This window comes from Manis javanica, chromosome 14 (assembly GCF_040802235.1).
Source record: "Manis javanica isolate MJ-LG chromosome 14, MJ_LKY, whole genome shotgun sequence".
NCBI classification, from domain to species: domain Eukaryota; kingdom Metazoa; phylum Chordata; class Mammalia; order Pholidota; family Manidae; genus Manis; species Manis javanica.
This window is the reverse complement of record NC_133169.1, coordinates 88,366,374-88,389,294: the sequence shown is the minus strand read 5'-3', so window position 1 is coordinate 88,389,294 and position 22,921 is coordinate 88,366,374. Positions and strand designations below refer to the sequence as shown.

Sequence of the window (22,921 nt, the reverse complement as noted above, 5' to 3'; positions counted from 1 at the left end):
CTATTGTAACATTATCAAATAATCTGCTTCTCGGCTGGAAAATTAGGGCCAAGAAAAGTGACTATTTATAGAGCATTTACTTGAGCCAGGCATCATGTTTTACAATAGGATTTAATTTAATTTCCCAACAACCCTGGAAGGGAAGGGACGTGTTATCCCTGTTTCATCCGCAAGGACAGGAGGCTTGGAGAGACCAAGAGGAAAGGCAGAGCCAGGCTTGTCCAACCCCAAAAAGCATGCCCTCCGCCTTGACACTAGGCTGCCAGCGAAGAAAGGAGACACAAAGCCCCCATAGGTGAGCTTTTGCCGGGCGCAGCCTTACTTGAGTTTCCCTCAAGAAACACCATTGAAGAGAACACGTCTGTGCTCCCAAGTACAGAGCAAGGGGGACCTGGACCTGACCTGATGAGGGCCTGGGCCTCTGCAGGCTCCCGTCCTTTCCCAGCGAGGAACCCTTCAGGCACAGAGGTCACCTTTCTAGACCCCCTGCTCACAGGTACGTCTTCCTCTGACCCAGCGGGTTTGGACCTGTGAATGCACGCCCTTGAGGCCAACAGATGAACTGGGTCTATGAAATCAATACTGACAGCAGCAAACCTTCCAGGGGAAGAGGGAGTGAAGCAGCAGCAAGTATTTTCCCAAGGCTCAGCTTCTCATTTTCCTGGAAATTTCCAAGCAGTCATTCAGCTAGCTAGCTAGCTTCCCAATAGCATCGGGCTCTCCTCAGCACCCAAGGCAAAAATTCCTCTTTGTACTCCACCTTTGGTCCTTTTGGAGATTAGTACTCACGTTCACTGTCCACAAAAATGGGTCAATTATCCTCCCCGCTAGGGATGATGAAAACCATATATATTTGAAATGCAGCATAGATTATTTTATTGTTCCATTTTACAAATGAAAAAAATGAGGTCCCCAAAAGTTAAGTGTTTCAGGAGCAGGGCTTCTGGGTCTCTGAACATCTCACTCAAAGCTTGAGCTATTTTCTTATAAAATCTATGCTTTTCAAGCTGTTGGGTTCTCCAAGTCAACGGGAAAGGCCAGGAGAGACCAAGCAGGTAGGGTCTCCATGCTGAGCAGCCAGGCACCTGGCACAAAGCAACACTTGGTGAGTACTCGATGAATGGGTGAATGAATGAATAAAATGGGTAAACAAATGCTTCAGAGTTCCCTTTCATCTGTATTGGAGTTCCAGGTAGGACTTCATTAGGAAACAGGAGATTCCATCATGTGAAAGCCAAGTCAGACAGGCAGAGCGCTGGAGTAGACAGCGTCGGCTCCCTGGTTACTGGTGGATTTTCAGTGCAGAGCTGATGTTGGGCGGGTGGAGAGAAGAGACGGGGGATGTGGCCTCGGCAACCTGGAACCAAGGCTAGCAACTGGATCACTGGATACACTGACCACTGCTTCACTCTAGTTCAAAGCCCTGAATCTCTAGTCCTCGGGCCTGCTGAATACTAGGCAAAACTTTGAGTACAGACATTTTGTCTAGGCAGAAGGTACAAAGTTCTGGTCAGATTCTCAAAGGCATGTGTGACCTATAAAAGGTTATGCAGCACTGCTCTATGTCACTATCTAAACCTCCAGACAGGGGCAGTTTTAGCCATAAGGGGTCTGAACATTTTACAGCCGAGGAAATGGCAAGACAGAAAAGGCCGATGTGTCCAAAGCCACCTGGTAGGTCTGCGGTACAACTAGGATCCATATCTGGATCTGTTCTAACACATCAAGCGTTCTGAACCTGGCGTCCCGACGTTCAGGATCCATGAATCTGCTGCACTGCATGCAAATCTGGGAGGATGTGCACTTTCAAGGGAAGCAGTACCTTCATCACATCCTGAAAGGGGTCTGTGAACTAAATTAGATTAAGGACCACGGCATCCTCTATGTCAGTCCCGTTCTGCCTTCCCTCCGAACCTGGAGAATTCTCGGGTAGAGTTGTTCCTGTTCTGAGGCAAGCGATCTTTGATCACGGTGTGGGTGTATGTATATGAGGGTGGCTCTCCTCTGCACCATGCAACCCCTTCTAGCATGCCGACGCCGCTCCTTCCAAAGCACAGGCTGAGAGTGAGACGTGTATCTGCTGACAGAACTGAGTGTGCTGCACAGGAAGGTCACAGAAACTTCTTGACACCAACCCAGATGTCAGAGCTGAACTTTGGACATGCTCAGAACAGTTTCCACAAAGATGGGCTCTGCCCCCTGGGTGGCTGAGGGAGCAGGCAAGCCAGTCAGCACTCAGTTAAATGTCGTCTTAATTCGGAAAGCACATAGGGACGCTTCTTACCAACAGTCAGCCTGTTCCCCGGCGCCAGGAATGCGCTGCAGCGCTCGCCTGCGGCCTGGGGGCGACTCAGAGACTGACAGGCAGGCTCCTTGTCTACCGACCGACTTCAGCTGGCAGCTCACTGACCCGACCTCTCCTCTGGCTGAAACAAGAGTGATTTGGCAGCCGCCACCCTTAGGACCCTGGAGAGAACCAAATCCCAAAAGGAAGACAGGAGTGGGGAGAGAGGAGTTTCAGCACAGGCTCGGCCTGGCACATAGTGTGTACCTAGGAAACAGGTCAGTGTTTCCCAGCTCATACTAAGTACTGGGTACAATGCACTGGGTGGGAGAGGAGGGAGGTATAATCGGAAACATTCAAAGCATTTTGTATTTATTGAGCAATTACTATGTGTCAGAAATAACACTAGGAATAGCAGTGTAGGGGGTAGGATTATACAGAATCACTCAACAAACATGTAAAGCACTTACTGGTAAAAATGTCCCTATGTGCTGGGCACTGGGTGGAGAGGGGGCAATGCATAGAATCACTTATTCACTGAATAAATATTTACTGAACAATTACTAAGTGCCCTGCATTGAATCAGCATCACAGAAGATGACACGTATGGAACCACCTCCGGATAAGGTGACCGAGGCAGCAGAGCTTTGCACAAAGGTCTCACTGCCCAGCGAAGCAGGCCTCAAGCCATGGGTCAACCAGTATCCTGACCCAGGCTGGCCCTGCTCACTGGGGCCACCTCCCTGTCCTCAGTCACATTTCCTTCCAGGGCACTGATGGTGAGTCATTAATAATGGCATTTTAATGGCAAAAACACAGCACTTCCCAGGGCCTGCCACTGAAGCCAGTCCCCTGGGGCTGGACGGAACCACAGTGACTGAACAGCCAGGGACTTCTAGTCCCTTGACAGCATCTCTCTCATGAATTTCCCATCCTACCCTCTCCACAAGAGAAGCTTGAATATATCCTACCCCCATGTTTGGCACCCCAAATTGAACCAGTACTTAACTTGTAATGACTGGTGGGGAGGGAAAGCCATCACCAAAGGATGCCCAGTGTCCCGGGACCGTCCCAGCTGCCCCTTGGTCCCAGGCATGGTCAGGAGGAAATGGTAATGAGGGGACCTAGAATGACAGCAGGAGGGTAAGAGGAGCAGGGCTCCAGGGCACAGCAGCAGGTGGCAGGGGACAGAGGGGGCCCAAGAAGGATCCTGGGCAGTCTGCAGGCGGCTGGGCAACCCTGGGTTAATCCAGTCCTTCACTACAGGACTTCTTGGAGCCTTGAATATGCTGACGTGCATTGCGAATCTATAAAAAGGGGATGTCTAGTACAGCGCTTCCCAAACTTATCTGACCACAGATACCTTTTTTTTTTTGCAGAGCGATTTAGTGCACTGCACAGCTTAAAAACCTGAGCCTTAACCAACACAGTATTGAGCCCCTCCTGCGTGGGGTCTTGTGCTAAGTGCTGAGGATACTAGAATACAAAGAAGACAGGGTTTCCGCTCCCAAGGAGCACTGTGGGAGGCAGCCACAGTGGGGGAGCAGTGCGGGTGAGGTCAGGGCGCAAGGCAGCCCTAGAAAGTGAGCAGGCAGCAGGGGATGCACTGGAGCTCCATGAAGCTTAGGCGGGTGGGAGGAAGGTGCTGGAAGTGTGGCAGGATGGCTGGAGCCTGGGGAAAGAAAGTGGGGAGTGGCAGAGAGGGAAGGGTGGACAACTATGCACCCCAGCTCCTCTCACCTTCGAACTGGCCAAGCCGGGTAGTCTTTCCCAAATGAACAGTCACTGGGTGGCTGGATCCTCAATCCCTTCCCACCTACCCCCACCAACCACATCTATGCCTTTGAACTTGGGCTCACATCCAGAAGCCAGGAACAGCTATTCACAAATTCAGTAATTGGAGTCATTAGCGTTGACTCAGAAATCATTTTTTTCTAAGTCTCTCTCTTAGAGAAGCTTTTAAGACCCTTTAAATTGGTTAATGGACAGTTTAGAGATGAGGATGGAGCCTCCGCTTTCAGCTCCCCCTTCCATCTCTCTGACTCTCCCCAACACACTCAAGGGCAAGAGTGATGAGACGATCCAGTTCCTGTTTTATTAAACTCCCACCCACTTCCGGCACACTCTGCACAGACGCGGACCTCAGAATCCACACCCTGGCCCACACGCTGCATCTCTATCTACCCCTACGCCGACAGAACGATAATACTGCTTTCACGTGAAACTACAGGGTGAACCGGGGCACGAGAGCCTTGGGCCAGGCGTCGGGAGACGTACATCCTCTCCTGGCCTGACAACTCATAAAGCCACGTAACCATGGGCATCACTCTGCCTCTGCGGGCACCAAGGTCCTTTCCCCCGCGAAATGCCCCACATCAACCCTGCAAGGCAGGAGAACAGATGCCACTGCCCTTGGTCTACAGCGGAGGAAACGCTGCAAGAGTCAGGTCTCTCCTTTAAGGCGACATGGCCAAGACGCGGGTCTTCACACACTTGCCTTTTCTTTGCTGGGCTGGGACAAGTGAGTAAGGTTTTTGGGGTGGTAAGTGGATAACTGGCCTCTTCTTTGGGATTTAAGTTGGGGTATCCCTCTGAGAACGCACAGGCTCCATCTTTAGGACCGCAGTGAGGAGGTCTGAAAAAGTTAATCAGATACACCATGTATTTAGGCAAGAAACTCCTTCCTTCTAATCAAAGGAGAAATGGAGTTCATCATGAATCCACCAGGCATGAAGAGAAGTGAAAGTTGCAGCGTATCTTGGAGGTGACCTGATTTAGTTTCCCAAGTTTTAGCGGTTCACAGAACCACCCTCAGCACTTCTGCCACCTCTCTGGGTCTGTGTTCCCCTTTATGCAATGTCATGATGTTTTTCCTTAAATTGATTGCTTTTATTATCTGTGAAACTACAATGTGCTAGTCATATTTTTACATTATATGTTAAATATACAACTACTAAAATAAAATATATTAATGTGAACACCACCTAAAATCCTCTTGGGAAGCACCAGGGACACACAAAACAAATGTTGGCAAAAAATGATATAGTCTAAACCTGAGGAAACTGAGGCAGGAGGAGGGAGAAGGTTAAGTGACCTGCTCAAAGACAAAGGCCAAGGCGAGGACCAGGGACTCTGGACCCCTCCGCGCTCTTCTACAGGTCACTGAACGAACTTTTTCGTGCACAGACCAAAATAATTTAATGCATCCGCTGCTTATCTGTGAGGGCTACCAACTGGTGGAAAGGGTCAGAGTCACTTATTAGCCAATGCATTTGAAATTGCTCAAGAACCTGAGCTCCCACTAGAATTTCCACCCTGGAAAGGGATACTGACACCTGTTTTTGCTGCCATCCAATCTCCTCCCGACTCTGCCCCCGGCACCAGTGAGAGGTTTCCACTCTGTGTTCTATCTCACCTTAGCCAAAGCCCAATCTGACGACACTCCTTTCCAAGGGGTAGGAGGTTGGGGGCACAGCCCTGCTGGGGGCTCCGGGGCTGGCTCCAAGCCGCCCACCTCTGCAGAGAAGGCCAAGGTTCCCTGTGCTTGAGGAGTGCGGGAGGCGCGAGGTCCCTGTCAGCAGAGAGCTCAGGCTGCAGAGGGAGGGGCTGGAGAAGGACTTCAGTCCCGGAAGGGCCAGGTCGCTGGGCGCCAGGGCTGCAAAGAGAAGGGAGAGCAACTCATTCATACTGTATTCTCAGACTCCTAATTTGGAGCAAGGACTTGTCAAAGGCCTTGGTTCCCCATGGCATTGTTAACCCAGGCCAGTGGAGTAGCTCATGAGCCTGAGATGGGTAATTCAGGGCCCTGCGGCAGTCTCAGGATAGTGTCTCCCCTGAAAAGCCTACTGTGCGCCAGGCTGCGCAAAGCCCTTTAGAGTCACCTCATTCAGTCCTTACAACCAGAGTAAGGTTCTCCCGGCACCCTCCTTTTTGGAGGTAGGAACTGAGGCTCAAAGATGTGGGGCCGAGTGCGGTGACAGAGGAGTGAAAACTCAGGTTTGCCTGACCTGAAAAGCTACGCTCTGGCCCACCACTGGGGCGGGAATGACAAGGAGACAGAGCTACCACCCCCGCCCTTCACTGCCACAGGGCACTGGGCTCTGGAAGGGACCTGATGGCTTTGACTTGCGTCTTTACCTGCCACCTCTGTGGACAACAGGGTCCGCAGTCTCTCCTGGGCAGGCTTGTTCCCTAGAGCCGCTGACTGCTGGTAACACCTCACAGCCTCTCCCAGATTCCTCTGCACACCAAGACCCTGCTCATAGCAAATTCCCAAGTGGTACCTGCTCTGTGAGTCCTAAAGGGGAAAATGGACAGACACACGGCTACGCACACCTGCAGGCGTGGAGAACAGAAACACGGAGGAAGGCGGAGCGGGCAGGCTCACTGGGCTTCATCCACGGGGAGTCAAGCCCCAGCCCCGGCCCTCCCCAGACCAGTGGCCTCAACTATGGAAAGCCAGAGGCCCAGAGCTCACCCAGCACAAAGGAAACTGGAATATGCCAGCCAGAGCAGCGTGGAAGCTTCTCTCGCTGACACCGGTGCCGAAAGGACGCAGACAGGAAGGCCACGGGAAGACTCGCCCAACTACAGGGAAGCTGGGAGTCCCTGCTTATCCCGAGAGCCCCAGGGGTACGGGTGGAGGCACGGCTTCCTGAATCTCTGCGAGATGGCTGCCAAGTGAACCTCACAGAGAAAGTGCTTCTCCTTCTTCAAAAGGTGGAAAGGTTAATCCCTCCTCCCTTGGCTCTGGACCATCTCTCCTCTCACTGAGAACCACGCTCCTCAGAAAGGCAGCCTCAGGGAGGGCGTAGGACCTGGACGGCTGGGTTCCAGCCCGGCTCCAGCACTTCCCAGCCACGCAGCCTCAGACATGTCATTCTATGTCCCTGTGCTTCAGTTTCCTCATCTATAAAGTGGGCATGATAATAGCACCTACCTTATTATATTGTCAGGAGGACTAAATGTGTGAATATATGAGAAGTACTTAGATTACTATTATTATTTTCATCCCTTCAGTTGCCTGCATCATTAATCTCTCCCTCGCTACTGGAATATTTTCATTATAGTCAATCTCCACTTAAAAAAATAAAATACTTCTGTTGATTCCCAACCATGGTCCCATTTCTCTTCTGCCTGCTATGGTCAAATTTCTGGGGAGTTTCTAGAATACCAAAGTCTATGTAATGAATCTGGCAGACTCACGGTTATAAGCACTGGACACTTATAAGGCCAAAACACCCACTCTCAGTAGTGCTCAGTATATGCTAGGAAGACACAATTCCTAGTGGAGGGGTGAGTGTGAGGGCTGTGCCTCAACTGTGTTACATAATGTCCCTTTGTGCCCTTGTCTTCCAGCATGCTGGGTGACTATGGAAGGCCACGGCACCCCCAGCTTCTCCAGCACATGGACATGAGGCCCCCTCAGCCTGAGGAAGGCTCTGGGGCTCTTTCAAGAAAAGCAGTCGCAGAGACAATACTGGTTGGTGGCATCAGTCCCCTTTTAATGGCTACTACAGATACTCTGGGCAACACAGAGTGAAAAATAAAAGTAATCTGATACCCAGGATTTCAATGAAGCTGTCAGTGTTTTGGCCAGAAAGCAAAGGGAAGCAGCAGCCCCTAGGCAGGGAAATGCTAGTATATGCACACTGCTTGCTTTCATCCAGTACTACTGGCCTTTCAGGTTGCAACTCAAAAAATATACTGGTCATTTGAAAAAGACATATGCACCCCTATGTTTATTGCAGCACTATTTACAATAGCCAAGAAATGGAAGCAACCTAAGTGTCCATCAGTAGGTGAATGGATAAAGAAGATGTGGTACATATACACAATGGAATATTATTCAGCCATAAGAAGAAAACAAATCCTACCATTTGCAACAACATGGATGGAGCTAGAGGGTATTATGCTCAGTGAAATAAGCCAGGCGGAGAAAGACAAGTATCATATGATGTCCCTCATCTGTGGAGTATAAGAACAAAGCAAAAACTGAAGGAACAAAACAGCAGCAGAGTCACAGAACCCAAGAGTGGACTAACAGTTACCAAAGGGAAAGGGACTGGGGAGGGTGGGTGGGAAGGGAGGAATAAGGGGGAAAATGGGGCATTATGATTAGCATACATAATGTGCGGGGGGTGTGACACAGGGATGGCAGGATAGCACAGAGAAGACAAGTAATGATTCTATAGCATCTTACTACACTGATGGACAGTGACTATAATGGGGTATGTGGGGGGGACTTGATAATAGGAGGAGTCTAGTAACCATAATGTTGTTTAAGTAATTGTACATTAATGATGTCATATATATATATATACTGGTCAAATGCACTTGAGGAATACAGCAGACCACAGATGGCTTTTCAGTAATTCCCAGTGACACAAAGCTCTGAGATTTCCTGCATTAAGGATACCTGTTTAACTCTGTATTTCTCAAGCCCATCTACCCAGTCTTACCCTGTACTGCTTATGAACATCTCATGGAACTAATGCTCCATGGAACACACTCTGGGTCATGCTGCCTGGACGCCTGTGGTCCAGGTTCATAGACTACCAGACCTTGCTCGCCCCCGAACTGCCCAGTGTGCCCTTCACATGCCTTCTGACGTCCCTGGATGGCACCACTTGGGATGGTGCCCTTTCATGTGCCCAGCTCACACAGTGCAGTTCACACCTATTATCTCAGGTAGATTTTGATCCTCACAACAACGCTGTGAAGCAGCAGAGGTAAGGCTGGTGTTATCACATGCTTTTAGAGATGAGGAAAACAAGAAGTGACTGGCCCAATAGTCTGCCAGTAAATGGTTAATAATTGGCTCTCTGGGGAAAAAAACCCTGCTTTGCAGCATTTAGCAATTCCTGTGATGCAAATACTCCCACAGTAGCTGACTTTAAGCTACCAACAGCTCTCAGGGGCTGGGGCGAGCCAGCTCAGGAACTGGGCTGCCCAAGGGTCATGCCAGCCCAGTGCTCCTACCTACCATCTCCCAAGCACAGAAGCAGGTACCAGTTCTGAACTACTCCCTCCCTTTCTCAGACTTATTCCCCAGCAGGCCTGGGTACTGGAGACCCATACCCCACTGTTGGCTGCAAGCCAAAGGTACTTCACAGCTCTCTGCTCGTCCAGGTACGGCTCCTTGGTGAAAAGCACCCCGAGGAAAGCTTGCGCCTATGATCAAAGAGGAAGGAAAAAGGTAATTTGGTCACTGCCAGGTCCCACCTGCCTAGGAGAAGCCCCACCGATGGCACTCACCTCTCTCAAGCCTGAGTCTGCAGCCTGCTTCAGCATGGACACTGCCCTCTGCTGCCCAGGGCCCCACAAGGAGGCTGAGTCTTGCAGCAGGCACCTGGCATAGCGGTACTGAGCCAGGCTGTGGCCCTGGTTGGCAGCTAACTGGTAATAAAAGGCTGCCTGAGACACAGGGAGAAATACCCAGTCAATTGGTGACTCTGTGAGCAGGCCTTTTCCTCGAGTGAAATTCTCAAAAAGTACTTTAACTAAATAATACAGAAGTATTATAGATTAGTCAGAAAATACAGATGAGCCCAAATTTTTAAATATTGATAAACCAAGAGTACAAATATAAAATCCCAAGAAATCCTGCCTCTTAAAGGTCATTCTCTGTTAACATTATACCATGCAACCTTGGAAATTTTTTCTCACATACTTACGTTTTTATGTATTTATATGTGTGTGTATATATAAGTATATAAATACATATAGGTATATATACACACATATATACATTATATATACATTCACACACACATATATAAATGTGTGTGTGTAAAGAAAGAGGGAGAGAACTACCTCTCATTATTTTGTAACCTATTTGTTCACTTAACAATACATCATGAATGTCTCTCCCTGCTAATAAACAGATCTAATACGTCATTTTTAAGGCCCACGTAGATATTATTAGCCAATTCTCTTTTGAAGGAACTTCAGGTTGCTTTCCTTTTATTTTGTCATCATGTACAAGTCTAAGAAACACATTCTTGTATATAGCATCTTGCTGTAGTTACCCTACTTTTTTAGAATTAATTAATCCATTCATCATAGTAATATTCTAGGTCCTGAGGACACAGCTGCGAAGAAGAAAGACAAGGTCCCTGGCCTGGAGTCCAAATTCTAGAAGCTGGGAGCTTCTTCCCTATCTCTCCCTCATGGCTAGAGAGAGAAGCCAAACCTTGCCTAAGCCCTCCCACTGCTCATTTCCGGAGGCCACTCTGGGCAGTACAGGGACAGGCCTGGGGGCAGAGGTGGAGGCGCAGTACCTTGCTGAGGTCTCTGGGAGTGCCTCTGCCATGCTCGTGACACAAGCCCACGTTGTACTGTGCTTTGCTGTAGCCACGATGTGCTGCTTTCTGGAAGTAAGAAAAGGCTGCCACGTGGTCCCCATTCCTCACGCTCTCTGTCCCTGTTAGAAAGCACAGTGTGCAAATACAGTTTCCTCTGTCAGCTTCCCCAGATACCCACCGGTTCCTTCCTTCCCTTTTTGTGCTAGACACTGCATGTATTTCCATCCTTGGAACAGTTCACTGGTTTGCCGCGGACATCAGCGGGTTCTGCCCTCCTACAGGCCATCCTCCCCTTGGTGACAGTATCCGACCTCCTTCAGGAATGGCCCGCCCCCCAGCGCCGTCATTCCATGTGCTCACACCCTTCCTAACCAGTGAGACCCTCTCTCAGGAATCTGAACCTTGATCTGGTTGCCGTAGGAGGGAAAACTGCTTTCACAGCAGCACCCCGGAAGACCTGGTGACTGCCCTGGGGCGCCTTTGGCTTCCCCCGATTCCTGTCCTCTCTGAAGCTCAGCAGGTCGACAGATCCCAAAAGATTTCTTTTGTGCTTAAGTTAGCCGCAGTGGGTTTAGACTGCTTGTAACCAACAGAACCCGATACAGCGTACAGTGTTAGAGTCGTTTTATGAGGAAACTGTGAGAAAGAATTTAAGAGACCCGAGGCCTGAACTCAGATATGTCCAACGTCAAATCCCATGTTCTCTTTATCATCCAAGCAAAAGGAACAACACAGAAGGGCCTGGGCACAGCCAATTCTCAGCTCTAAGCCTTTGCTCAAGCTGTTCTTCCTGGCTGGGATATCTTTTTCTCCCTCCACCATCAGGCCTTCACATCCCGTTTCTGTTCCACAACCTTCAGACCACACTCAAGCTTTAAACACTCTTTCGGCAATTACTTAATATACAAGCTTTTTTCTATGAACTAAACTGTTTCAGGAGTGCAAACCCTGTCTCCTCAATTAGACTGTAAAATCCTGGAGGCAGAAGCAGAAAAAAGAATGTAGAAGAAATAACTTTGCATAGGATGAAAGCTCTATACAAATGCAAAATATGATTATGGCTTATGCTCCCTTTGTGTTCAGCCACAGTGCTTAGCATTTGCTGAATAAATGAATATATGAATGAAGGAATGGGCAAGAAAATTCTCAGGAGAGACTGCCTGCCCATCAAAATCACAGAAAGCTAATGAGGTAGAAGCCAGGTTCCATTCAGCCAGCAGTGATTTAAAGTCGCCTCCCTGCTGCCTGAAAATTCATTGTCCAGGGTTCACAGAGAACCCTGTCCTTGAAGAGAAGACTCGAGAGGGCAAAGGATCCCACCTGTGCCCATTCCCCACACTGGCTCCCTGACCCATCTCCTCTTCTCAGTCTCCTCTGCCTCAAACCTAGACTAAGCCACCACCACATTTTGCTTAGCCATCACTTACAGCTCCAACCCAGTCTCCTGTTTCTCCTGAAATACACATTTGTCCACACAGCATGTTGTCTACACAAACTACTCCTCAGCAAATCAGATTATGTAACTGCCCCCCATTCCTGTTCCAGTGTAAAACCCTTCAATGGCCTCTTGTGTCACTTAGAAAACCCACACTCCACTGTGGCTCAGAAGGCCTCACCTGATCTGGCTCCTACCTGCTTCTCTGACTTCATCTCTTTCTACCCTCCTGGTGGTCTCTAAGCTCCAGCCACACTCCGTTTTCCTTTGCTCCTTTAACAAGCAAAGCTCAATGCTGCTTCAGGACCTTTGCACTTGCTGCTGAAAGCTCCTTCTCCAGGTGGAAACAAGACTGGTTTGTTTTTGTCAATCAAGTCTTAGGTTGAAGATCTTTATCAGGGGGCCCTTCCAAATCAAAGTTGCCCATTGCCTAAGTCACTAACACATTCCCCTATTTAATTTTCTTTATAACATTTATCATCACCTGCAATTATTTTTTTATTTGTTTATTTATTGTTTTTCTCTCCCTCAATTCACATGTCAGCTTCACAAAAGTAAGGACTTTGCCTTATAAATCACTGTATCCCCAGCACCTAAAATAGGGCCTAGCAAAAGATGAATGCTTAATCAGTTTCTACTGAATGAATCCCAGCCTCCACCCACCTGCCCACTAGATCCCAACAGATGCTGCTGGGGGTCTGGGTCGCCACATCAGAAGGCCTGAAACCCAAGTCATCACAGAGAACAGGGCAAATGGTAAAGGGGCGTTTGGAGTCTCCAGATGTGGATAAGAGGTTCCTATTTGTACACTGAGGGCCTGCTCCAAACCTCAGCAGCCTGTTCTTGCCGACATGTGACAGAAAATGCAAGCAGTCCCCCAAGATTTATTTTCCCCTTCTTACAGAGTAACAGGATTTTCAGGGAAGCACATGAACCTTCCAGCTAGACTACATTTCCCTGTCTCTTCTGAGACTGGTGTGGCCATAAGCCTACATTTTGGACAACGACCTGTGTATCTATTAAGCTGGCGAGGAGTGGCCCTTCGGTTTCCCCACTTTCCCCTCCCAGCCGGCTAGAGTTTGGATGTGAGGGCAGGAGCAGGACTAGCCAGACTGGACCTTGTGATGGGAGCCGGTTCTAAGAGCGGCAGAACGGCTTGAGTGAGAATGGCTCCCTGACACCACTGTGCCCCCACGTCAGATTTGGTCACCTACCGGGAGGAAATAAACCCTTCTTTGTTTAACCACTCCCCACCCATTTTCCCATGTGCCTCCTCGAGGAAGGTCTACCCAATTACCCAGGAAGTTGAAAGCAACAGAAACACTGAGCTGGAAAATCTTCTGAACCAAAGTCACAGCCTCCTCAAGGGAAAGAGTTTTTGATTGATCTTGTTCCTGGGGAAGAAATGCAAAGACTCATCATGGGGCGGTTCTCTGGGATAACCACCTGCCCAGGGGAGTGCTTTGGGGGTCAGGGTGGACACATCTGGACAATACCTGGTTTTCGCCAGGGGGCTGAGGCTGGGCTGGGCTTGCCTTGGACTTAAAGCTACCGCTGGCCTGTAGGAAGCCGGTATCACTGGGATCTGCGAGGGCCAACACCCAGCCAGGGCAAAGGAGGAACGTGTCATTTCTGCTTTTCTGCCACTCTCCCAGCCCACCCAGCCCCTCCACCCAATACTGCTGCCAGGAGCCAAGCTAATTCTGAATCGCCCCAGAAGGCATGGGGCCTCACAGGAATGGCAACTCCCTTATCAGGCGTATGTAGCAGTGAATGTCCACCTGCCCCACCCCCATCTGCTCTGCCTTCTGTGGATTCTAGAAGGTGGGCACATACCTTCCTCGGGGGGATCCTGAAGACCAGCAGCCCTCAAGGAGCGGTGTGAGAGGCCCTCGGGCTGAGGGGAGGGTTCTTCCTGGCCCAGTCTGAGTTCCCTGCGGCTAGTGTGCCTGGGAGCTGCTGGGCCGTCAGGGTTGGGGAGAACATGCCTCCGCAGTGCTGGAAAGAGCCGGTGAGAGCAGTTACAACAGAAGGGGGATCAGCTCAGTCGCTCGGGCTGGACTTGGTCCTCCCTGAGGTTCGGGGGGCCAGGGGAAGAATCTGGAAACTCCTGTGACACCTCCTCACACCCTTGCTGCCCCATTTCCTCTGCTGGCTTCCCTCCATAAGGGTCAAGAGGGGCCCACATTCATGCTGATCTCCAGTCCTATGCATAAAATCACTTCTCTGCTTGAATTCTTCCCATGGCGGGGTGGGGGGGGCATCTACCTTATTCACTGTTGTAGCCCCAGCACCTAGCATTTTCTCTGATGGTAATATTGATAGTGATTATAATCATAACAATGAAAAGGACTTACACTAATGCTTATTGAGCACTTACTATGTGCCACATCCTTGACATTTATTAACTCATTTAGTCCTCCCAAGAAGCCTTTGGGGTGGATTTTATTATCACCCCATTTTATAGATTGAGAAACTGAGGCACAGGGAAGTTTAAAGTGACTTGTCCAGGGACACAAAACATATGCAGCAGCTCTGGGGCTTGAACCCTGACCATCTGACTCCAGAGCATTCACCCCTGGGCTGCATCACCTCTAACACGGTGCATGTCAGCTATCCAGTAGTCACTTATCAATGACTGACTAGCCAGAGAATGACCTAACTGGCTGAGGGGTAGGCAGGAAGCCACACCCGGGATCTACAGCAGCCTGAACCCTGTGGTGCTCCCCCCATGGAAGGTGAGGAGGCACATGGGAAGACGCTGAGGGGCAGGCGTGGCACACACCCTGGGTGGACATAACTTCCCTACGTCACGTTCCCCTTCCTCTGACTTCAGATAGGAAAGGCAAGGAGCTGCTGATGGCTCTTTTCCTGAGGTGTGTCCAGGGATGCTTCCTGGCCCAGAGAAACTCCCAGCCCAGCCCTCCTGGCCCCGGGACTGAGAACTCACAGGAGCACGGGTGCCACGAGGGAGATGAGAGGAAATGGTCCAGGGGACTGCGCCAAGAGCCGCGCTCTGCTGGCAGGGACGCCTGAAAGTGGATCTGCCTCGCCAGCTGCAGGGCCAGCACGGCCAGAGTGCCCTGGGAAAGAGCACATCAGGGACACAGCTCTCCCCCAGCCAATGCCCTCAGCTCAGACACCACTTCCTGAGAAGCCTCTCCTGACTCCTGGCTGGGGCAGCTCCCCAACTATCCATTCTCACAGCACCCCAACTTCCCCTCTGGAGCCCCAATCACACTGGCACTTAAATAATCACCTCTACAATTATTCATCTAAGATCTGTCTCCCCTGACAGTCTGCAAGCACCACGAGGGCAGGAACGACATCTGTTGTGCTCACCAGTAATGTATCCCTGGTGCCTAGCAGAGTGCTAAGATACAGCGCTAATAAATACTTGCTGAATAAAGGCATGAGTGAGTGACTGAATGAACCAAGTCTGAGCAGGCAAAATGACAATATGGTAAGTTGGGGATCGGCCACAATGCAGTGACAGGTCAGAGCTCCCCCTCAGGCTCACTTTCTTTCTCCAGCCCGGTGCAACTCCTCCCTTCCCCCGACCAGACACACATCCTCAGGTGCAAGCTTGCTGCAGGTGTCTCTTCCCTGACGGGTCTGCAGAGGGCCTAAGCTAGCTGTTGGCCCGCTGACTGCCTGGCTTTCCTTCTTTCACCCAAATACTTATTTGTTGCAATAGGCACTGTCCATGGCCCACAAGACAGACCTGTTTTCTGCCCCCATGGACTTTATGTCATCACAGAGAGAGAAAGACAAAATCCAAGTACAGAGAAATAAATGTAGTGACTACAAATTACGCTAAGTGCCAAAATGGAAACAAAACATTCAGGGGTTTATACAGGGCCTATGAGGAGGCCTGATATGACAGGGAGCCAGGGAAAGTCTCTCTGTAGGGGTGATGTGTGAGCGGACACCAGAAGGAAGAAGGTGCCACCGTAGTCACTAACAGGGACATGTACCCATGGCACTGGGGACAGCTTGTGCTCAGGCCCTTTCACATGCGCAGTAGTGACAGAGCTGAGGGAAAGCACGAGGACCCCTGGGATCCAGGCTGTTTCTAAAAGGACTCACTGTAGGAGTACCCTAGGGCTCAGATCTTTGACAAAACGGGAAACGCTCCCCTAACAGGGTGTGTCATGCCCCTAGTCCACAGCTACCTGGAAAGAAATGCCCCCATCATGGAGACATTCCAGGCTCAGCTCTGCTGATGACACCAATTCACAGATGAGACAACGAGGCTCAGAGAGGTCAAGTCACTTGCCCAAAGTACACAGCATGAAAGTAATAGGGATGAGCTGATGTGTGTGCCAACTTCATTCAGAATATCTTATAAGCAGAACCTGGAAGGCGAAGATTGTGCCCTATGAGACTCAGGGTTCACTACTGAGCATCTGACTTTATAGATCAGATCCAACAAATATTTACTGAGCAACTATTATGGGTTAGGATCTGTACTAGGTGCTTTAACAAACCATACTAGGTATAGCAACCAAGCTGTAAAGCATGGTAGCTAAGAGCATGAGCTCCAGAGTAAAATCTGGTCACTCTACTTAATGGTGGCATGACCTTAAGCATATCACCTAAAGTTTCAGAGCCTCAGTTTCCTCATCTATAAAATGGAGTTTATATTTCCCTTCCAAGATTTTTATAAGGATTAAATAAGATAATGCATACATAATACTTTTCATTAATTAATAAAATGTTAGCTGTTTATCATTATTTATTATAAGCTCCATAGAGGCCAGAATCATATCTACTTTGCTCCACTATGGCGCTAGGGCCTATCAAACTACTTGGTTCAAAGAGTGTTAAATAAATGTTTACTGAATAAAAGGAGAAATAAATATATGGGGGATAGGGGAAGGGGAGGGGCACTATCTCCCCAGATATGTTCCCAATGCCATGTGCTATTCAAATTTTGAGTGTGGACACGATGATGATCTAGCTCTTGTTTCTAGGCTATACTTCCATGCAGGATCATTCCCATCTGTGCTGAAAGCCAAGTTCAGGACTAGAGAAGCCTTACCCATGATACGGCATCCCACAAGGTGCCCGGCGAGACTCGGGCAGACACCCACTGGAAGGCATCCTTCCATCCATGAGACCTTGGGCCCCTGCTTGTTCCTGGGCCTGGGCCGTGGGGGCCTGACCTAGATGCAATAAAAGCTATCAAGTTCTGTCCCAAGTGAGGGGAGAGGGAGGCCAGGGGAGGAGACAGATGACAGAATGGCATTGTCTTACCTGTCAAAGCTGGGCACAGGGACCAGCAGGGTAGAGGAGGTGGCCTGAGGCCCATCTGGGCTGGTGGACTTGGGGGTCACTCCCCGAAGGCCAGGCCCCAGCAGACGGGGAAGAGCTGTTCAGGACGACACAGGTCAGTTACCTTAACATGAACAGGACTGAGGTAATGGCCACACCACCAATCTTCCCTCGGACTCTTGACAGAGCCCCACCACAGGACCCAGGGATCAGTGACATCTGCCTCTGCAGAGGTTCTTCAACAAGGGTACACGTGGGAATCTTTGGCCTCGTATAGATTCTAGGGTGCCACAATGCCACCCCAGAGGCAATAAACCAGGATCATTAAGAGTGGAGCATCTTATTTTGAAAAAGTTCCCCAGGTGATTCTGAAGCCTTTCTAGGGCTGACAACCCCTGTTCTAAAATGACCAGAACTCATATACAGACAAGACTCTTAATGCTTGGACCGCTTGTCTCTAAATCCCGCCTCTTTTCACTAGCCCCGCCTACACCACTGGCCCCTACTCATTTCGTTGGCTCCACCCACCACCGCTATTTGACCCTTCCCCCTATCAATAGCCACACCCATCCCCTTGGCTCTTAACTCCACCCTCTTCCCACTAGCTCCACCCACACCCTGATTTCTAAAGGCCCCTGACTCTCGGGGCGTAACCCCGCCCCTTATGGCCCCGCCTTCCCTCCGCTCACACCCCGCCCACTATCGCTCGGGCCGGGTCTTCCCGCCGGCCGCCTCCTCCAGTTCCGAATCTCGGCCGCCTCTGGACGCGGGCTCCGACGCCCCTTACCTCGGCCCAGGAGTCCCTGGAGGCGCCACATGTCGTTGCCAACACCACAGAGAGCTCGCAGCCGAAGGAGCGAGGCAAACTATGGGAGCGCAGCTAGGGCGGCCTCCGCGGCGCCCTCCCTGGCGCCCTCCCTGTGGCGAGTCCCCAGGGAAGCCCGCAGCCAGCCAATTAGAAAAGGGCCCGGCCGGAAGGACGGCGCGGAGCGAAAGGAAGTGGGGGTGTGGACGTGGTTGGGGCTAGCGGGGAGGGGCGGGGTGTGAACCGCTCCAAGGACGTGGGGACGTGCGCCCACGTCCCGCGGAGGAGGTGTAGTTGCCCACGGCGCCGGAGTGCGGAGTGAGCGCCGAGCGAGTCGCAGGTGGCCAAACTGGACCGCCTGGGAAGCAGGACCATTAAAAAGCTGGGCGAGATCAGCCTCCGTGGTGCCAGAGGACCCCAAAGGGGACAAAGTCTTCCCCAGGCCCTGCCGGCAGAGCAGAGCAGCCTTACGGTCCGATGGAGGGAGCCGGTGGGCCCAGCTTTTCGTCCAGGACCATCTGCTTGGCGTTGCGGGGCCAGCCCGAGTGGGCAGGCGCTGAAACACCACGCAGTCAGGGTTCTGATTCCGGGTTCCAGCTCTGGCTCCGCTTTATCTCGCCATGTCGCCTGCAGCCGGCCCCTTCCTCCCTCGGGGCCTCACTCTGCGCTGTGATAGGGTCAGATGGAGTGGTCTCCACTGGCCCTTCCTGGTTTGATCCGAACTTGAGTTGCTCCTTTTAGAATACCTAAAAGACTATCCTCTGGCCCCCCTCCCCACACACCTGTTGATCCTTTTAAAACCCAACCCTTATCTTTAGACCCAGCCAATGTTTATCTGTGGGTTCTTTTGTTGGGAAAAGAATCGTTGCTCTTTCACCACATTGGAATCCGTAAAAGATCTCCATTCAAATGTAAGATGCTTAGACATCCTCCTCCTTTCCCCTAGGTACTGACCTGCGGTGGGTGGAAGTCTCTACCTAGACTGCAAGAGTCCAGGGATTACCTACTTTTCCACCCAGCCCTGTGGTGACAGTTGTGTTAAATTGTTCAGCAAATTTTGAGCCACATGTCAGCCACCACCCTAGAATCGGAGAAAACAGATGAGTGAAGAGCATTTGTGGCTTCCAGGAACACATTGTTCCAGTGTTTTAAGAGGGGCCCCTGGAGTTCCACAAATGGTTTGGATTCAAGCTTTCTTACTTCCTAACTCTGTTCTTGGGCAGTTTACTTAATCACTTTAAGCCTCAGGTTCTTCATCTATAAAATAGGGAAATAATACTTTGTGCAATTGTGAGGCTTAAATAAAATAACATTTAAAATGTTTACCATAGTTCCTGGCACATAGTAAAACCTAGTAAATGTAAGTTGCTATTTACTATATTATACGAGTTCAGAGAGCTTCCAGGTCAGTGAACAAAAATGCATCCCTGCCAGGAGGGTGGCTCACCTCACACCCCACAGGACAGAAGCTCCTGTGCTCTACAACCTTCTGGACCTCGCCCAGTATATCTCCTCAATTAGCTGTTCCATCTGTATCTTTAAATATCCTTTGAAATAAAGTGGAAATCTAGTAAGTGAAAAAGTAAGCTGCTACTATTTGCAGTAGTAGAGGACATTAAGTAAGCAACAGTAATATGTTCCAATAGAGGTATGAACTTTGGGCTATGGGATACCATGGAAGGATTCAGAAAAGCAGTTGCATTGAGCTACCCCTTTAAATATCGAGTAAGAGTCTGCCAGGTCGAGAAGGGAGAAAGGCATTGCAAGTGGAAAGAACTGGATAAAATAAAGGCCCAGAAGTGTGAATATTGGGAAACTATTCAGAAATAGCCTAGCTTTGGGATTTGGGGCAGCTACCTTTCACAGTTCCTTGTGTTGCTGCGTTGGAATAAGATAACAAGCACGCTGGTTCAACTCCTCCCCCCGGGACTGCCACAGCCTTCCTCCCTGCAGCCTGTCCGCAGTTCCTTTCATTCTTCAGGGCTCGGCCACATCTAGCTGTTCAGTGCCGACTCCCCAACTGTTTGAGCCCTCACTGCTCTCCGCTTTTCCCAATTCCTGTAGCACTTAATTTCTTACCACACAATTTAGCAGTAATTACATGTTGTCCTGTTATTTAATTATCTCATTTGTGTAAGACTAGTCTCCCCCGTTCTCTCCCTCAGGGCAAGATGGCATTTCTTTCTATTTTGTGTCCCATGTAGGGCTTGACCTAAACTGTCAGCCCACGGAAGATGTTCAGACACTGCCTGTTGACTTGAGGGGACACCTTTTGCTGACAATGATTAGAAGAGCACCAGACCCCCATCGTGGGATTTATTGAGTGGAAATGTATATTCCACATACAAACACTGAGGGCCTTCTGTGTTTGAAGCTAGTTGAAAATGTTTGAAGAGGATAAGGTGTCTCTTCCCATATGCGAAATGGCATTATGACATCTCTTGTCCCTAGAATTCCGTGAGGATTAATAGACAACTCATGTGAGGGATAGATGGCAAAGGGTGCCTAGGGTCCTCACTGATGCACCATGTCACCTGCTGGGAGCACCATCAGGGATGACAGCTCTATTCCCTTTGTTCCTAGCTTTGCCTGAACCTCCAGGCCCAAACCATTGGCCACCTCTTCTCCCAAAGTTGCTCTGTGTCGTTGGCTTGTGGCCCAGAGTCAGTCTCACTCAGTCCCTCCACACTGGGGTTGAGCTAACTTACATTGGACACCTACTGCCCATGTGTCCAGCTAGTCACCTTTTTTGATGCCATTATATACCTAAAACAGTGAGTGTTCTAGACATTTGTTGTCCTAGTTTTTGTAGACATTCTTAATTTGCACTATTCAAATATGCAAGAGCTTAGTCTGTGCTGGAGAATATCCTGCATATGTAACAATTTTTAAAAAATGGATGTGGTCCCTGCCTTCACAAAGACAGTAGTCTAGCAAGGCAAACAAACCCTGTAGACAATTAAAATACAAAATGGCATTTTGATTATTTATTGCACCATAACAAACACTCCAAAATTTAGTGGCTTAAAACAATCATTTTATTATCTCACATTACTGTGAATTGACTGGGCTCAGCTGGGCAATTCTGCTGGTCTCATTTGGGACCTCTCAGGAGGTGGCAATCAGATGGCAGCTGAGGCTGGAGCCATGTGAAGTCTCAAATAGGACACCGGGAAGGCTGAGCCTCTTCCGTATGTAGTCTCAGGGCCTTCCAGCTGGGAAGCCGAACTTCTTAAACAGTGGCTCAGAGCTTCTAAAAGCACAGAAGTGGCAGCTGCCAGGCTTATGGCATGGGCCTGGGACCTGCACAGTCTCACTTCTGTATAGGTGGTTAAAGCAGTTCACAGGGGCAGCCCGGAACCAGTGTGGGAAGGGAAGAGGCAAAGGCACAAATACTGGGAAGTGTGGGGGTTTGGGGTGAGATTTCCAAGTGCATTAGTGGGGAAAGTTACAGGAATTGCTATGGACATGCCTGGGGGATGCTCATAACCTAGGTGTGGAGGTCAGGAAGACTTCCTGGAAACAGAAACCTCTAAAATGATGAACCTAAATGATGAGAACTGGGAACCAGCAGCCAAATGAAGAAGGGAAGGGATTCGGTGGGGAACAGCTGGTACAAAGTCCCTGAGGGGCAAAGAGAGCACAGTTTAAGATCGGTGTGGCTGTAGCTGGGGTGGGGGTAGTAGAAGGGGTGGGGGTGGGAGTGGTGGTCCTTTAGTCTGGAGAGGTAAATGCAGCCAAATCATAAAATCTTGCAAGTCCCTCAAGATGTCTGGACTCTGTCCTGAGGGCATGGGACATCAAGAAAGGAGGAAGGGTGTGATCAGGAAAGAGGGACCCTGAAAAGGCTATTGGCTGCCATGTGGGGAATGCGTTGAAGGGGATCAAGCCCTCATTTTCACCCTGTCGCGTCTAGCCAGTGACCTCACCTTTGTCACTGAGAAGGCTGAGTCATCACATCAGCACTAATATTGCTTCTTTTTGCTTTTTATTAGTGAAAATTTTTGTTTAAAAAGTGAAATCTCCTTTGTTAAGCTTTTTGTTTTGTTTTTATTGTAAAAAGGACATGTCACAGAAAGCCTGCTACCTGGAAGGATATGGACATAAGGTTGGCCAGGTGGTCAAACAATCTATACCTAAGTGTGAAGTGTGTTAAGAAAGAGCTTGCCTGCCGAGAGCAGAGGTGTGCCAGGCTCAGTGGACTTTCCCCCTTGGGTGAGTAATGGTTGGTTAAAAGAGCACCTACTCCCGTAAGAAGTCAAACAGTGTTAAGAAGTTTACAACAAAAGCAGCAGACCCCCACCACGCACAGCCCTCTAGCTCTCTTGTCCCACTCCCTAGAGGCCGTCGCTGCCACCCCTGAAGGTGCAGCCGCAGCGGGGAGGAGCACAGGCCCTGGAACTGGCCTCTCTGGCATCCGACAGCGCTCTCCCATTTAGCAGCTGGGTTACCTTGGCCTAATATCTCTCACCTCGGTTTCCTCATCTGTAAGCTGGGAATGATGATGGTGCCCTTCTCATGAGATGACACATATAAATTATCTGGCACATGGTCAGTAAATGGTAAGGATGGAGGAGCTAACTTGATAGTGGTTGTGAGGACAGCTGTGGAGGTTAGCTGCACACTATATAAATAAATACGAGGCATGACTATGAGTTGGAGGAAATGACAAGAGCATAGACTCATTTGGAGATGTCTGTCTCCTTCCTTTGTTCTGAGGCCAAATTCTGTGTTTGCTCTTAGTCCCATTCCCTTCCTGTCTCTTCTAGGCCCTTGTCTTTATAATTATCCTGACCCTTATGTCAAAGCATCCG

The 22,921-nt window shown here is 49.8% G+C and overlaps 1 protein-coding gene across 3 annotated transcripts; it reads right to left on the bottom strand.

The window, feature by feature from the left end:
* Nucleotides 1–97: 97 nt before the first annotated feature.
* Nucleotides 98–18,248, bottom strand: DELE1 (DAP3 binding cell death enhancer 1). 3 transcript variants are annotated; one of them, XR_001855208.3, is made up of 14 exons: nucleotides 18,090–18,248; nucleotides 17,285–17,399; nucleotides 17,070–17,193; nucleotides 14,976–15,108; nucleotides 13,862–14,023; nucleotides 13,522–13,610; nucleotides 13,323–13,419; nucleotides 10,567–10,709; nucleotides 9,542–9,700; nucleotides 9,365–9,457; nucleotides 6,422–6,581; nucleotides 5,700–5,939; nucleotides 4,782–4,919; nucleotides 98–3,956 (listed from the first exon to the last, which is right to left on the bottom strand). XR_001855208.3 is itself a non-coding variant. In XM_017673743.3 (13 exons), exons 1-12 carry the CDS (start codon nucleotides 18,118–18,120, stop codon nucleotides 5,701–5,703), a joined length of 1,545 nt encoding a protein of 514 aa, XP_017529232.3. In that variant the 5' UTR covers nucleotides 18,121–18,248; the 3' UTR covers nucleotides 98–4,919; nucleotide 5,700. The 3 variants fall into 3 exon arrangements, 1 of the variants encoding a protein (XP_017529232.3); XR_012125162.1 differs by having other exon boundaries at nucleotides 98–3,408; XM_017673743.3 differs by having other exon boundaries at nucleotides 98–4,919.
* Between the last annotated feature and the right edge of the window lie 4,673 nt (nucleotides 18,249–22,921).

Excerpts from the sequence above, each read along its gene's own strand:
- DELE1 (XM_017673743.3), bottom strand. The coding sequence starts at position 18,120 with ATGTGGCGCCTCCAGGGACTCCTGGGCCGAG. Across the intron at positions 13,420-13,521 it reads AGCCCCCTGGCGAAAACCAG|GAACAAGATCAATCAAAAAC; the intron begins GTATTGTCCAGA and ends TTTCTTCCCCAG. Across the intron at positions 9,458-9,541 it reads CAGACTCAGGCTTGAGAGAG|GCGCAAGCTTTCCTCGGGGT; the intron begins GTGAGTGCCATC and ends CTTTGATCATAG.